Source organism: Ruditapes philippinarum, unplaced genomic scaffold (assembly GCF_026571515.1).
Source record: "Ruditapes philippinarum isolate M1 unplaced genomic scaffold, ASM2657151v2 ctg11404_1_1_1_1, whole genome shotgun sequence".
Lineage (NCBI taxonomy): Eukaryota > Metazoa > Mollusca > Bivalvia > Venerida > Veneridae > Ruditapes > Ruditapes philippinarum.
The window spans coordinates 9340-25334 of NW_026853448.1; the positions used below are offsets into that span (position 1 = coordinate 9340).

General features: G+C 31.6%; 1 protein-coding gene across 1 annotated transcript; it reads left to right on the forward strand.

Moving 5' to 3' along the window:
- The first annotated feature begins 4166 nt into the window (after positions 1-4166).
- On the forward strand, positions 4167-5338 carry LOC132736889 (ADP-ribosylation factor-like protein 6). Its single transcript, XM_060724103.1, has one exon. It carries the CDS (start codon positions 4432-4434, stop codon positions 5002-5004), a length of 573 nt encoding a protein of 190 aa, XP_060580086.1. The 5' UTR covers positions 4167-4431; the 3' UTR covers positions 5005-5338.
- The last annotated feature ends 10657 nt before the right edge of the window (positions 5339-15995 follow it).

Genomic DNA, 15995 nt, shown 5'->3' on the forward strand with positions numbered 1-15995 from the left:
GGGGTCAAGGTAACAAATACAGGTCCGTATGAAGGTCTTGTGCTAAGGGATGTTGCGTTCAAATATGAATCAAATCCGTTTACTAATAAGGAAGTTATGGCCAATGTTAAAGTTTTCGGACGGATTGACGGACTGACGGACGGACATATATATATTTTTTTCTGGAATTGACGTATAATAAATTTCTATAAAGTTTGATAAACAAAAATCGCAATTTAGAATTAAAATCCTGAATCTAATTGTCACGCGCATTAACATGACGTTCACATTTTATGCTTATTTAACTATTAGCATATTCATCATCAGTCAGATTTTGTTCTTTGTGTAGAACAATTTTAAATAGCATTACATATAACTTGGAACTTTGCGTGTAAACCTGATAGTATTGTTACTTAGTTGTGTTACTTATGATTCTCTATTTATCAAAAAGGCCCAAAATAGCCCTGAGTCGCCAATAAAAAACGAGAATGGACGCCATGTGGAGTAAACAAAGTAGAAAATAGTAAACAGATAAATGATTTTACAAACCAACAGCCATCGATCAAAGTCAAATTTCTTGAAACAAAACATTCTAAAAGTCGGACATAGCAATGATTATCAATAATTTTATAAATATTTACATTAACATATATGTAATAGCAACACGACTGGGTCCAAATATGACACTGATGCGTTCATTGAATTATTGATAGCTAACATAAGCTAAGTAAAATTACGAATACATTTGAAGAGTATATTCAATTTTTATTATTCAACTGTCAAATTACTTACTTCTTTATTCACATATCAGATAATTCATTTATTTGGCATATGCATTATGTTTATCATATTTTAGATTTTAATATTTGGTCCTTCTTTAAATCTTAAAATGCAACAAAAATCCTGTTAAGGATATCTGTAGGTCATGCCGCGTGCAATAATCCATACATTTACATCCAATGACCACATCGATAAGAAATAGTCCCAAATAGCCCTATCGTTTTTATTCAGTTGGAAGAGACATTATTGTTAAAAATTCTACTCGATTTAAATGTTTTCAAACCATAAATATTCCGTTCCCTTCCTCTCTTTACAATGTGTATTGGTGAGCTCTCTGATAAAGCTCGATTGACTGATATAATTAACTTAATTTGTCAAATATGTAGTTTATCAACAGAAATAAATGCAATAATAAAATAAATAGTGTTTAGTGTTCTTAAGTGAACGAAGTTATATCCAGTTCGCGAAAAACGGTTACCGTTGGTATGAAAACAGGATGTAAAATATTTTTTATCAACGAGTGACACTGTATTAAAAAGCTGAATCTATTATACTTAAACATTGCTATAGGTTTATAACATTATGGTTATACGTATAAATAACTTTTTACAAAAGAATACCCTTTGACTTTGAAATTGCCGCGTTGAGGCATAAGGCATGGAAATGGAAGTGATCCTGAATGTGCACGTTCATTGGACATTCTAGCTAATTTGGGTTTCTGTTTTCTCTCTATTTGAATGTTTAGTATTGCTACATGACACATATAGATTTTTCATAATCATTACCGTGAAAGAACAATGATTAAAGAGCAAATCAATTTCTTTACAAATACACATGTACAGACAACAATTTTACGACTTTTAAAATCACTTATAGCGCAGCAAGTAAAAATCATTTAAATATTCATTTGTGTTTATGTAAATCGTACAGTAAATAATAAATGTTTTTATGGTTAACATAATTATAGAGAACGAACGGTAGACATGTTGCTTCGCATTTGCAACAGATTCATAAATCTGCTTTAAACTGAAGTCTTTTTTTTTCGACTTGGAACTGGTGCCAGAATTGACAATTAAAGTAAAGGGCAAGATTTACGCCATAAATAATAACCATATAAACATATTAAGGTAGGATTTTGCTGTCTGTATCCCCGGTTGATATAAACCTGACCTATTTATCATGGCGTAGACCAAATAACGCCAGAAAACGAAAGAGCTTGCAACTGAAGCCCGCTCTAATACAAGCAACTTCCAAGGTTATGCAAAGTGTTTGATAAAACGGCTTATAAACTGACGGAGATCCAATATTCTGTGGAAAGCTTATATTTTTCCCCGTAGACTGGTGCATATCCCAAAGATATTGATACATAAATAAAATATTTACGGCTATTTTCTTTTCCGAATCGAGCAATATTTGTCTTGGAAATGATGCCAAAAATGACGTCAATGTCACGTGGTATGGCCACACTGTAATATGTAATATCGGTCGATCTTGCGGTCGAAATACTTAACTATCATTTTTGCGACGGACGCGCCCTCAGGCGCGTTCAGAGCTAAGTCATCTACACATGGGATTTCGTTGGCTACAATCGCGCAATGTGTCCTAAACCAATTAACAGCCCAAGAAATAGTACATGAATTTGATCCTTCAAAACTCCCATTACTTTGACTGGATATCTTAATGTCTTCCAATTTAGCCTTTTCAATTTCAAATTAAGTTATCCAAGTTAAAATATGAACGTATATTATTGATAAAAACGTTGTAGTCCCGTAGTATTATTGCGCAATATGCAAATTACTGCTGAAACGATTTACCGCTGTCGAAAAAGTAGGACAGCAAATTATACTACAATAAAGGTGTAACCTCTGAGTTCCAAGACATTATTAGTAGGAAATAAATATTTCTACATTATATACAAACATTATTATTAACAAATCAAAAGTTTTTCGTGACTCTAGGATAACTCGCGCATTAATAAAGAAGAACTATTTTCGTGACTCATACCGCGGGTTTAGCTGAATATTCAGCAGTTATTAATATATTAGATACATTACAATGGTTAGTAATAAATATCTATTTTTGAAAATGCATGTAAGATTAGAGAGTTTTACAACACTTTACCGCCATGTAGTCTTTCATGGTAAGGAAGTTATAATATCAGTTCTATATTTCCGATTCTTGTGGTTTGTTTACATATTTTTCTAGGTCATGATATGAGTTAGCCTTCGCTATTCATAAAATAGATTCTGCTTCACCTGTTCTGATTTTTGGACATGCGATAAGGAAGTACACATTATACATGTAATTAATAAACCAGCGGATTACATGCAATACTTTTAGAAATTCTATACAATTGTAAGAAGCAAACAAGTTGAAAATGGAAATTAGTGTGAAATTGAAAAGGACAACTAAACACTGTAGTGCTTAAGTGACATTTAAATTAAAATAAAAACGATGTGCTCTGGCCTACATCTTTACCTTGTAAATAAAAAAAATCTAAGAAACACACTTTTAATTGCTGATGATTTTAACCAAATTTTTTTTAATGAGACATATCCAAGAGAAATGAAAAATACAAATGACTTATATTTTTTGTCTATAATGCCCACTATGATATAACACGAATCAATTCTAAATAGAATTCTCAAATGTATAATGTATTATGTTTGAAGTTTATTTGCCTGTATTTATTCTAAAAAATATTTCGTTGACAGTTTTTTTTCTATTTACATATCATTTCTTAGAATAAATCGATAAGGATACTGATTTACAAGTTTGACCAGAGTTTTTAAGCATAAATTTCATTCTGTATTTAAGTGCTTGAAAGTAGAAAATCTGAATTATATCAGTTTGGGACACAAAATATATTGCTCTACAAATCTCGAACTTGTATGAAACAAATTTTCTCTGTTATATATTTTGTGTTTTGTTTTTGTTTTGTTTTTTTTTCTAAAAGAAGCCTTAATGTCTCTCCGGTTGCATGTCCGTCGCATTCAGTGCTGCAGCACTTTGATTCCATTGGGGAAAATCCCGGGATCGCCTACAGAAAAGCCGGGATCCGGGATCGTATTAAACATATAGTAATCCCGGGAATTGACCACCAGTTCGCGGTGTCGACGATAAATTATCGATTATCTCATGCATTTCGTCAAAGATATGCTTGTGATATGCTTGTTGACAATTTTGATGATGTTTTTTTATTGTTGATGGCTATCCATGCATTTTTGTGGCAACCTTGGCCACAAAGGTATAAAGGCGTCTTTTATATTAAGAGCCCTTTTACATAATTTTCTACTTTTTACGTTTAACTAACTCGGAAATGTCTATAAACTTCTACTACATTTCTTGTAGGGCGATTTTTCCTGTCCTTGCAGGATTGCGCGGCCCGTGCCAGTAACGGAAATGACGGGTTTTATCTCAATTCCAACCGGAAAGCACGATGGGAAATATTTCTGTCGCTGATGTAAACAAATTATAACAGAGCACCGAAAGCTGTGAAAAACTTAACCAAATCAATAGAAGATAGAAACAGATATCATTGTGATGATATTTATTAATCGGATATGACATAGACATAGCAATTTCCAATTTTTATTATTAACCAAAGCATTTATATAACCAACGTGGCAGTAGCAGAACTTGTCTGAGCCAGATTTTGTGTTGCCGGCGAAAATGGGACTATTTGGAAAATTTGCAGAATGGCTTGGTTTTAAGAAGGAAGCAGCAAATGTAATAGTAATAGGTTTGGATAACAGCGGGAAAACTTCTATCCTTAATCATCTGAAAAATGAAGATCAAAAGTCACTTGATATTGTACCAACTGTTGGATTCAATGTGGACAAATTGAAAGTGAATTCACTTAGCATAACAGCATTTGATATGTCTGGCCAAGGGAGATATAGGACTCTATGGGAGCAGTATTATAGGGATTGTCATGGAGTTATATTTGTAGTTGACAGCAGTGATAAACTTCGTATGGTGGTTGCTCGAGATGAACTTGAACAGATGCTATCTCATCCAGATATATGTAAGAGAAGAGTACCAATTCTATTTTTTGCAAACAAAATGGACTTGCGTGATGCAGTTTCTAGTGTGAAAGTGTCATCACTTATGGGTCTGGATTCAATTAAAGACAATCCATGGCAGATATGTACCAGCAATGCACTAAGCGGTGAAGGACTACATGAAGGAATAGACTGGCTTACTGGTCAAATGAAAGACAGTCTAGCCCAAAGGAGGAAATGATCTTAGAACATAACAATAAATGTAAAGAAATTAGTGGCTTTAAATAGAAGAAATTAGCGCTGATCATGACTGATGGGACCAATAGATATTTCTCTGTACCATTCTAACTGAAAATCTCATCTTAGATAATAATAGTGATATACTTAAACTAGGGTCTGAAATTAATATACAGCTGTAGCTATTTTGTACCAATAATTTGATATCATTTCTATATTACTACAGTATATGGTTATGAAAAAATTGTTTCAATGCTTGTTCAGAAATGTGAACAGTAAATATTTTTATCTGTACACTATTGATTTAGATCACAATAACATTAGTCATTTACACACCATCCCCTAAATTTGTGAATGGTTCAGTGCTATACTGTGACATATTCTCCTCCAGTTCAGCAAGACCAAGACTCAAATTTTGGGCTATCAGAATTTCATTCCCTGTTTCTTACTATTGAACCATTGGCCAGTTATTCATTATCATGTCTATCCCCCAAATAAGTGAACAGTTTTTACTGTCACACTTTTAAAGATCATGCAGGTTATGCTTATTTTACTAGTGGTTCATTATGTTGTATTGTCCTGTTGCTATAGTTTGTTTATCCACTTATTATCTTTAATATTGTTTTAATACTTTTGTGTCACTAAAGATTACACAGCGGAACCAAATGCTGCATCTCATGCCAATAAAGTCTTGTGGCCCAGTAATGAACTGGACTTTCTTTACAGAATTACATTTTTGTAATGTCAGTCAGATATTATTGATCCTCATGTCAAGGGTAGACTGCACACATATACTTTCAAATTGTTGATCAATGTTCTACAGCTTTCTTTTGAAAAATCCAATTCTTGAAAGTATTTAAGTTGTTTTTCTCAAAATATTGGCAAAGTATATTTGATTTTGTTATAGTTTTTGATATGTATTAGTAAGTTTATTTTTGGCATAATTTTGCATTGTGTAAAATCTCTTATCAATCAAGGTCAAGTTTAAACCAGTTCATTGTTTATTTGTGATAAACACGTAGTATGTTGTTTAATAATTAAACTCTATGCCATATAATGTAAAAACATTGTTTTTTGTTGTTGTCTTTTTGAAGTAACAGATGGTATTCATTTGTTTTAATTGTTCTGCATGTATCTGATAATGGTGTTTAAACATACTCACTTGGTGGATTATACTTTGCCTATTGAATATTTTATATGGTGTAAAAACACGAGGAATCTTAAAGTAGTTCGAGAGGCAAGCTAGATTACACTCAACAGAAAGATTTTTCTTCTTCAAAAAAAAGCTTACATTTAATTTGTTGCAAAACCTTGAGTCCAGCAAGCTTTTGTTTAACTGACATGCTATTTAAAATAATTTATTTGACCAGTATCACATCATTTATTTGTTTGAGAGATGGATTTACAAAATTTACATGTATGCAGCTATGTTTTTATTCTAAAATTTGTATATTGTTTTATTAATGAAATAGTAATGCAACTTACCATGTTCAAATAACAATGAAAAAAGTAATGCAGCTACTGCTAAACATATCAGAAATTTCATCTCTTGAGACTGAAATCTTTATATACATGTATTGTTGATATATGTAACTGTATGTTGAATAAACACTATTACTGATAATAAATTACTTGTTTTGATTACTACACAGGACAGTGTATTTTTATAATACGACAGTTTGTATATGATTTTTTTTTTTACAGTCACTGTTGAAAGGTGTCTCAATAATTGTGGGTTCACCTGGTTAGAGGAAAAACTAGGAAACATGTACAATTGGACAAATTCTGCAACTTATCTCAGCAGCAATCAATCAAATGATCCCAAGCAGTGTATTTATACCTCCAAAGTGATTATGTCTACCACTGGCTACATTATTCTGTTGTTGTTGTATTTTTAATCCCAATATCATCTAATACCCCAGAAAAAGTTAAGAATTTCGGCATTTAATGTTATGCACTAGTCATCTGTCTGTTAGCAGTTTTCATGTCCAGGCCTACAGTGTATATCTTTTGAACCAGTGTAAGGAAATTGAAACTACTTGGCAGAAACATTAACCATAATGAGACGATGTTCACAGCACAGATTTGACCTTTTTTAGGTCAAGGTAACACATTCTGTGGTCATTTTGCATCAATTTCAAAATTTTGTGTCTGCTCTGTAACTATCTTTCGAACTGATAGAAAGAAATTAAAATTTTATGGAAGAAATATTACTTATGAATGGATGTGCAGAACACAGGTTTGGGCTTCCTGAGATCAAAATTGGCCCCACCACATTTACATGATTTATATAGACTTGTATAGGAAAACACATTAGTGTCTTTGTGTGAAACTACAATTTAAAGAGCTTAGATATTTAGTATTGTCTTACTGACCTTTACAAACTGATATAAAATATATTCCTTGGTTCAATATTGGCAACCCAGGGGTCACTTGATTTATTTAGACTTATTAAGGAAATAATCATGCCCCTTGTCAATATTTACTCTGCCTCTGGGGTCACTTGATTTGGTTTATACAGAATTATTTTAGTTCGATTGTGTAGGAAGCTATAAGCTTATAGACATACTTTCGAACCAACCAGTACTGAGCAGTGAGTGTAGTTCCTTGCTCAAGGAAACACAACTTACCTCTGACAGGGTTTGAACCCATGCGGTTAGACATCATTAGATTACTAGTCTGATGGTTTAACTACTCGGCCATGCCACCTCTTTATATAAACTAATGTATTAAACTACTATGCTCAGAGCTTATATTAATCATGACCCTCAGGTCAAAATTGGCCCCGCCCTGGGAGACACTTGCTTTATGTAGACTAAGGTATAAGAAACCATATTTTTGTGGATAAATACTATGCCTTTATATTTGGCACATAGTATTACCTTGTAGATCTCTATTATGAATCATGCGCTAATGAAACAAGAGGGCCATGATGGCCCTGAGGTCGCTCATCTGTATATAGCCCCCCCCCCCCCCAGGGCCAATTTTTACCCAAGGGCTTTTATTTGTTTATTTGAACAGACTTGGTAGACACCCATAAGAAGATGTTTCATGCTAAACATCTAAGTTCTAGCTCATTGGGTTTTTTAAAAGAAGATTTTTTAAGTTTTTACTATACACATATAGTTAAAAACAATGACACCCCTGGGGCAGGGCCAGTTTTTACCCCCGTGCTTTTATTTGAACAAACTTTGTAGATATTTACTAAAAGATGTTTCATGCTTAATATCTTAACTCTAGCTATATGGGTTTTTTCAAAGAAGATTTTTAAGTTTTTGCTATACACAAAAAAGGAAAATCAATGACCCCCGGGGCAGGGCCAATTTTGACCCCAGGGCTTTTATTTGAACAAACTTTGTAGACACTGATTAGAAGATGTTTCATGCTTAATATCTAAACTCTAGCTATATGGGTTTTTTCAAAGAAGATTTTTAAGTTTTTGCCATACACATATAAGGAAAATCAATGACCCCCGAGACGGGGCCAATTTTGACCCCAGGGCTTTTATTTGAACAAATTTGGTAGACACCCATTAGAACATGTTTCATGCTAAATATCTTAGCTCTAGCTCTTTGGGTTCTTTAAAAGAAGATTTTTTAAGCTTTTACTATTTGCATATAGGGAAAATCAATGACCCCCTGGGGCGGGGCCAATTTTGACCCAAGGGCTTTTATTTGAACAAACTTGGTAGACACTCACTAGAAGATGTTTAATGCCAAATATCTAAGCTCTAGCTCTTTGGGTTCTTTAAAAGAAGATTTTTTTTTAAGTTTTTACTATATGCATATAGGGAAAATCTATGACCCCCTGGGGCGGGGCCAATTTTGACCCCAGGGCTTTTATTTGAACAAACTTGGTAGACACTCACTAGAAGATGTTTAATGCCAAATATCTTAGCTCTAACTCTTTGGGTTCTTTTAAAGAAGATTTTTTAAGTTTTTACTATATGCATATAGGGAAAATCAATGACCCCCTGGGGCGGGGCCAATTTTGACCCCAGGGCTTTTATTTGAACAAACTTGGTAGACACTCACTAGAAGATGTTTCATGCCAAATATCTAAGCTCTAGCTCTTAGGGTTGTTTAAAAGAAGATATTTAAAGATTTTTCTTTCGGTTGCCATGGCAACCAGAGTTCTGCATGGAATTAAATTCTTTGAACAATTTTTAAAGGTGACCACCAAAGGAACATTCCTGTGAAGTTTGGATGAAATTAGCTCAGTGGTTTATGAGGAGATGTCATTTAAAGCAAAAGTTTATGGACGGATGGACGCCTGACGAAAAGCGATCACAAAAGCTCACCCTGTCACTTTGTGACAGGTGAGCTAAAAATGCCTCCACATTATAAGTTATGTAGTAGCATAAGGATAATTAAGATAAACATTTTTCAGAAAAGTTTCTTGATTTGGTCTCAACCCTTATTGAAAGATTATTTTTGATTCTCAAACAAATTTACATTTGGGAGAATATTGCCATGCCTTAGTGGAGCTCTTGTATACATTCCTGTTGTAAAGTATCATCTCCCAACATAAAAACTTGAAATTTAATATATCACATAAGTCTTAATACCAATTTATTTTGCTTATTCAATGGTTATTAAAGAATGCTGAAATATTACAGTGAGAATGAAGTGTACATATCAAGGCAATGTTTAACTCTGTGTGTACATACAGATCAAAGCACAACCAGAAAGATACAATTTCAACATTTATTACTGCATGATTTTCACATTAAAAAATGTACATGTACAAAAGATTTTGCATAACTTTGAATATTTCTAAAATACGCTTTGATATCTACTGAAATAGCACGGAAACAAATCAACTTTTATCCTCAACAACTATTCACTCATGTCAATCACTGAGAACATACTTACATCACTGGTTTCTTACACTTCAGGGCTACAGGCTATAAAGCTATATCTCGTGTAAAACTTTGTATTAAACTTTTATAAACAGATTATATATTGGTTCCATATTCTCCAGAAATTTGTAACACAGAATGTTTCTATTTAACACATGAATATTGTATGTGTTTGGGAATCAAACATTATACTTTATAAAGTAGCAACAATTTCGTGCACCAGTCATTTTCTCTTATGGAAAAATACAAACATATTTCTTTCATACACTGTAAGTATTTTCGAAGTACTGTTTTTAAAAAGTCATATAACAATTTTTGCAGCAGATGTATAGCTTTATACACTTAACCACTAAACCAGGTTAAAATACTAAAATGAACAAGCAGTATTAATGTAATATGCAGGAAAAAAAACCACCCTACTTCTAGTAAATATATGTTGTCCTACATTTATCATACAGATCTGGTGCTGAGTGTATTGTCATAATTAACTATCCAAAAGTTTGGTTAAATATAATAATTTAATTTGTAGGTCTGTCTACCCATTTATGCATATAGCAATCTAATAAAACTCAGTGAAAATTTCTAAACCACTTTCCCCAATATTTTACAGATTTTTTTTACATGACTAATGGATATTTCATTTACAAAGGTAAAAATATTTTATGTAACTTATGTATTTTCTGTGAAAAACACCTATCATAGTTTCAGTTTTTATCTCACTTTTTCATTGAAGATTTTACATTTTAAGGTTTAATATTTTGATTTCTTTCACTTAATTACTTTCACATTTCATTTAATCAAATAAATAAATATGTACAAAAATTCAGCTTTTAAAACTGTCAACTCTAGAATTGTGCTAAAAAAACTAAAAACATTTAATTGTAAGAGTAGCCATGAGTTCCTTGACGACAAGAATAGCTTCCTAAACACCTTCTTCATCTTTATGTCTTGTCTTATCATTAAATGCTAGTTTACAAATAAATGTAGGGAAATATTAGAAACAAAGTCTGACAACTTCATATCAGTATAAAAAGCTTGTATTGTTTCAGGCACTTAATGATCAAGAAGAAACTGATATGACCATGTTAAAGATACATACATTGTCTATATTATACCTGTATGTCAAGAAATGTCATTTTAGGCAACTTTTTACATAAATGTGGGTAAAGAAATAATCATCATCTACAAGGTCACAATTTGCTGATTAAATCTTATACTAATTTCTTGATGTATTTTTAACTCATTCTAGTGAACATTTATTCCCTAAAATCAGAGTGCCATGTATATTTTTTATAAATTTTCAAAAAAGAAAAATGGATAAAGTTTGATCTGAAGTTCAAATAATCTTTAAACAGAACATTTATTTTTGAAAAAAAAAAATTAAAAAATGTATCAAATATCTTATAAATTAGTGAAATTATTGAATCTAGATAATGCTAAATAGTAAATATAAATATTATAAATTTCTGAGCTTCATATTTGAAATAATGACTATATCTTTTATATTACTTTGCTTCAGTGTCAACATAATATTCACTATGTTTCATATTCTACTTAAAGAAAAATAAGTCACTTGTCTACTGTAACAAGTTAGGTGTCTAGTGGAAATAAATTTGTATCCAAATCAATCAAAATGTAATAATAACATTATCAAAAACTAATTCATGTAGAAATTTAATTCTGTAAATATAGGTAAGAATAAGTAAATATAGGTAAGAATAAACTCTTTGGTGAACATGATAATGTGTAGAAAATGTAAAAACTTGTAATTGCACATTATCTGATGTTAGTGTAAAGATAATCCTGATGAATGATTAAAAAATCGGCTTTCTTTTAAAGAAATAATGGGAAAAGCAGGCATAGCTGTAAAACTAAACAAGAAATCATTAACTTTCCTCCTCAACTGTATGCCTGTTTCTTGTATCCTTTCTCCATCAAATACATCTAATGAGTCTTTTTTTCTCTCTTTTCACATTGGGACAATATTCAAAATTTTGACAAAAAATGGACATTCAATCAGAAAATACGTTCATTTATTAGGCCTAAAAACTATTATCAACTTTTACAACATGTGTTATCTATAAATGCCCTGAGAGAGAAAACAACTTCATATACATAGATAGTGAACATTTAAAAAAAAATCTTAACTTGTACACTGTCTAATCATCAAATCGGACGTTGTCGTCAAAAATACATAATTCAAGTTGATTAATCTAGCAGTTTTAATATAAATCATGTTTGATTATTTAAGGAAGGAGTTCATATATTTTGTTAAAAAATGAATAAAAAAAAAGAGCTAAATCAAAATTCATAAAGTCCGATAACTATAAGTCTAAAAGTTAAAATCTGAAATCATACATGACTTATAGAAAACATACGATTCTTCTTAATTATGTTTTTGTAAAATATTTGTGAGTGATATGAACACATGAAAATTATTAAATTAAAAAAAAACTAAATTGATGTCAAAAACACAAAAATGTCAAAAGCTGACGACAAATTAGTAGTGCCATTATCAAGATTGTATACTTTGCCAAAAACGGAAATCTTCTCTTAAATTCATCTGACTGTGTGATCAATGTCAAATGAAATACATGTAGGTATTATAGTGTTTGTATAAACCACCTGTTGACACATGTTATCAAAGTACTTGCAGTAGGTCTATGCTGATGTGATATAAAATATTATGCAAATCAACTTTAAGCACATAATCAGGAAATAATTAATTATAATAATGAGGTAATCTAAAAATGTCAATCATAAACTGTATAAAAGAAACATAACAAAGTTGTAACACTAAATTGATAGGAAAAAGTTGATGGTCAACAAATATAAATTTAACAATTAACTAGAGTCAATAACATTTTCACTGAGGTCAGTCTTATCTGGTACATTAAGCCAATAAGGTTAACAATTGAAAAACTAGAAATGTGTTGTAACGCCAGAATCATCCCCTCATGCAGCTAAAATTTCAAATGTTATAGTAATATTCAGTTCAAAATTTGTTTGCACAAACCATTTTTTCATTTTAATTTCAAGGCCTTTAAACTATTCAATGTTACCACAAAAGTTCAAGGCCTTGAAACTATTCAGTGTTAACCTTTTGGAAATTACATATTTGTAGCAGAGATAATATATGATTAGAAATTGTGAATTTTTAAATCAGTTCAAAGTTGAAAGGGGAAAACTGTAAAGAAACATCTGACCATGACAAAAGTAGAACTTGACTTGTATTTTCTGGTAAAATATCAGCACATGCAATGTCAACAAAAGTTAGAGCAGAAACTAACAAGAGCTGTCGGTAGGACAGCAACGCTCGACTATTCTTAGTGCTTGATAGTAAAAAAAATGCTTGATACAGTTACCTCCTCCTGTTTACAGGTTGGGGTCATGATGGTGAACAAGTGTGCAAAGTTTCAAAGCCATATGTCAATGGACTTTGAAAATATTTGAACTATTACAAAAACTTTAACGTAAATTCTAAGTCGAAAAAGGGGCTTAATTCTGTCAAAATGCTTGATAGAGTTACCTCCTACTGTTTACAGATTGGGGTCATGATGTTGAACAAGTGTGCAAAGTTTCAAAGCCATATGTCAATGGACTTTGAAAATATTTGAACTATTACAAAAACTTTAACGTATATTCTAAGTCGAAAAAGGGGCATAATTCTGTCAAAATGCTTGATAGAGTTACCTCCTCCTGTCTACAGGTTGGGGTCATGATGGTGAACAAGTGTGCAAAGTTTCAAAGCCATATGTCAATGGACTTTGAAAATATTTGAACTATTACAAAAACTTTAACGTAAATTCTAAGTCGAAAAAGGGGCATAATTCTGTCAAAATGCTTGATAGAGTTACCTCCTCCTGTCTAAAGGTTGGGTCATGATGGTGAACAAGTGTGCAAAGTTTCAAAGCCATATGTCAATGGACTTTGAAAATATTTGAACTATTACAAAAACTTTAACGTAAATTCTAAGTCGAAAAAGGGGCATAATTCTGTCAAAATGCTTGATAGAGTTACCTCCTCCTGTCTACAGGTTGGGGTCATGATGGTGAACAAGTGTGCAAAGTTTCAAAGCCATATGTCAATGGACTTTGAAAATATTTGAACTATTACAAAAACTTTAACGTAAATTCTAAGTCGAAAAAGGGGCATAATTCTGTCAAAATGCTTGATAGAGTTACCTCCTCCTGTCTACAGGTTGGGGTCATGATGGTGAACAAGTGTGCAAAGTTTCAAAGCCATATGTCAATGGACTTTGAAAATATTTGAACTATTACAAAAACTTTAACATAAGTGGTTACGCCGACGCCGACGCTCGGGTGACTGCAATAGCTCTACTTATTCTTATCGAATAGTCGAGCTAAAAATGTCTTATTTTTTTTAAGTTCAAGAAGGATAACTCTGTCAAAAGTCATTGGACCAAATCAAATTCGAACTTGTCTTGTATTTTAAATACCTGCACATGTGATTTCAACCTTATACATACATTTTTACAATAGTTGGCGAGATAATGAACAGAAACTGATCATGACGGAACAGGGTAACAAGGGGGCATAGAAAAGGCAAAAATGTGTTTTATAATGTTTTAATAATTAATTTATAGAAAAATTAGGTGCTTACCTTATGACGAAAACAGTATGAAATGTGAAATAATTTTGTCATAAAAGTAGCAAAATGGTAAAAAAAAATTGATATTTTGTTTTCTTTACACTAAATAGATAAAAAAAATTGATATTTTGTTTTCTTTACACTAAATCAATAATCAAAATTTCACATAAAGTAACTGAAATAAGATTAAACTATTAATTAAAAAATTAAGCTATTAATATGCAATAATTATTCGACACTTACTACCATTTTACTTTAATGACTATTTTTTTATAAAACAACTTCCAAAATATTGGGAAGTGCAAAACAATATTTTCTTCATAATTTTCTTGTTGTGACAGAGATTTCGTATTTTCTATATTCTATATTTCGTTTTTTATAAATTAGAAACACTATCAGTATATGATGTAGTACAGCATTGTACTTGATTTAAAAATGCTGATAAATGAACACAGTAATTAAACGCAGAGAATAGATTCATACATGTACATGTACTGCTAAAATGACTCATTGAGGATTTCCTTAGGGGTGTACATGATCAATAATTACTTATAAATCGAGCCAGAATCTAGATATCCTACAATAATCACTAAAACTTAAAAAAAATCATTCCAAATCAAAAACTTATTCTAATCTAGAATGCATCAAATTCATAAGTAAATCCATTTATTCAACAATAAATAAAAATATGACAATATTAAACAAGTGACAGAAATTGTCACATAACCAGGTTTTCCGCTCGGAATAATAGAATTTCTTCAGAGTTGTCAGAGCCTTTGTGCACAGAAGGGAATTCTTTAATTACTTGCACATGCAGAAACAAAAGGCCATAATTTACCTAACAATAATTCAATCACAAAACCCCAAAAAGATGCCAAAGCACTTGGTACAACTTTTTCTTTGTTTGTTTTTGGTTTTAAAACGCACTAGCACAATGTAGGTCATATGGCGTCCAAATATGAAAGATGATTTTGGCTAACCTTCGGTGTTACTAACATTATAGATTTTGTTTACTCACACCTGCTGACATACAGCAATCTAAAACCAAGAAATTTCTTTCAGAAAACCTGGTTAAAAAACAACTAGATTATTTACATGATGAAATTCTCCAAAAAGAGTTTGGTACAGTACCCAACTGTTGGTACAGAACCAAACAATGAAGAAAAGTTGAAAATAAGATAATGAATGTACTAAACATGACAAAACAAATGACAAACTGGCAAACAGAGGCTCTCTTAAAAACATTTCAGGGAGAATGGAATTTGAAATTATTTCCAATAATTTGACAAGTACTATTTTCAAATATTGCAGTGTATTACACAATAATTCAAGTTAACATAACCTTTTTACCTTCAAGAATGCATGAAAATATGCCAAGTCTACACAATGCCCCTAGAATGCAAAGCCATTGCAGAGGTCATATACTCTGAAATGATTCAACTAAAAAATGCCTACAAAGTCAGTTTCCCATACTGAGAAAAATATTCATAACCTTGATATTTTTGCAGAAGGTGAAAAAAATA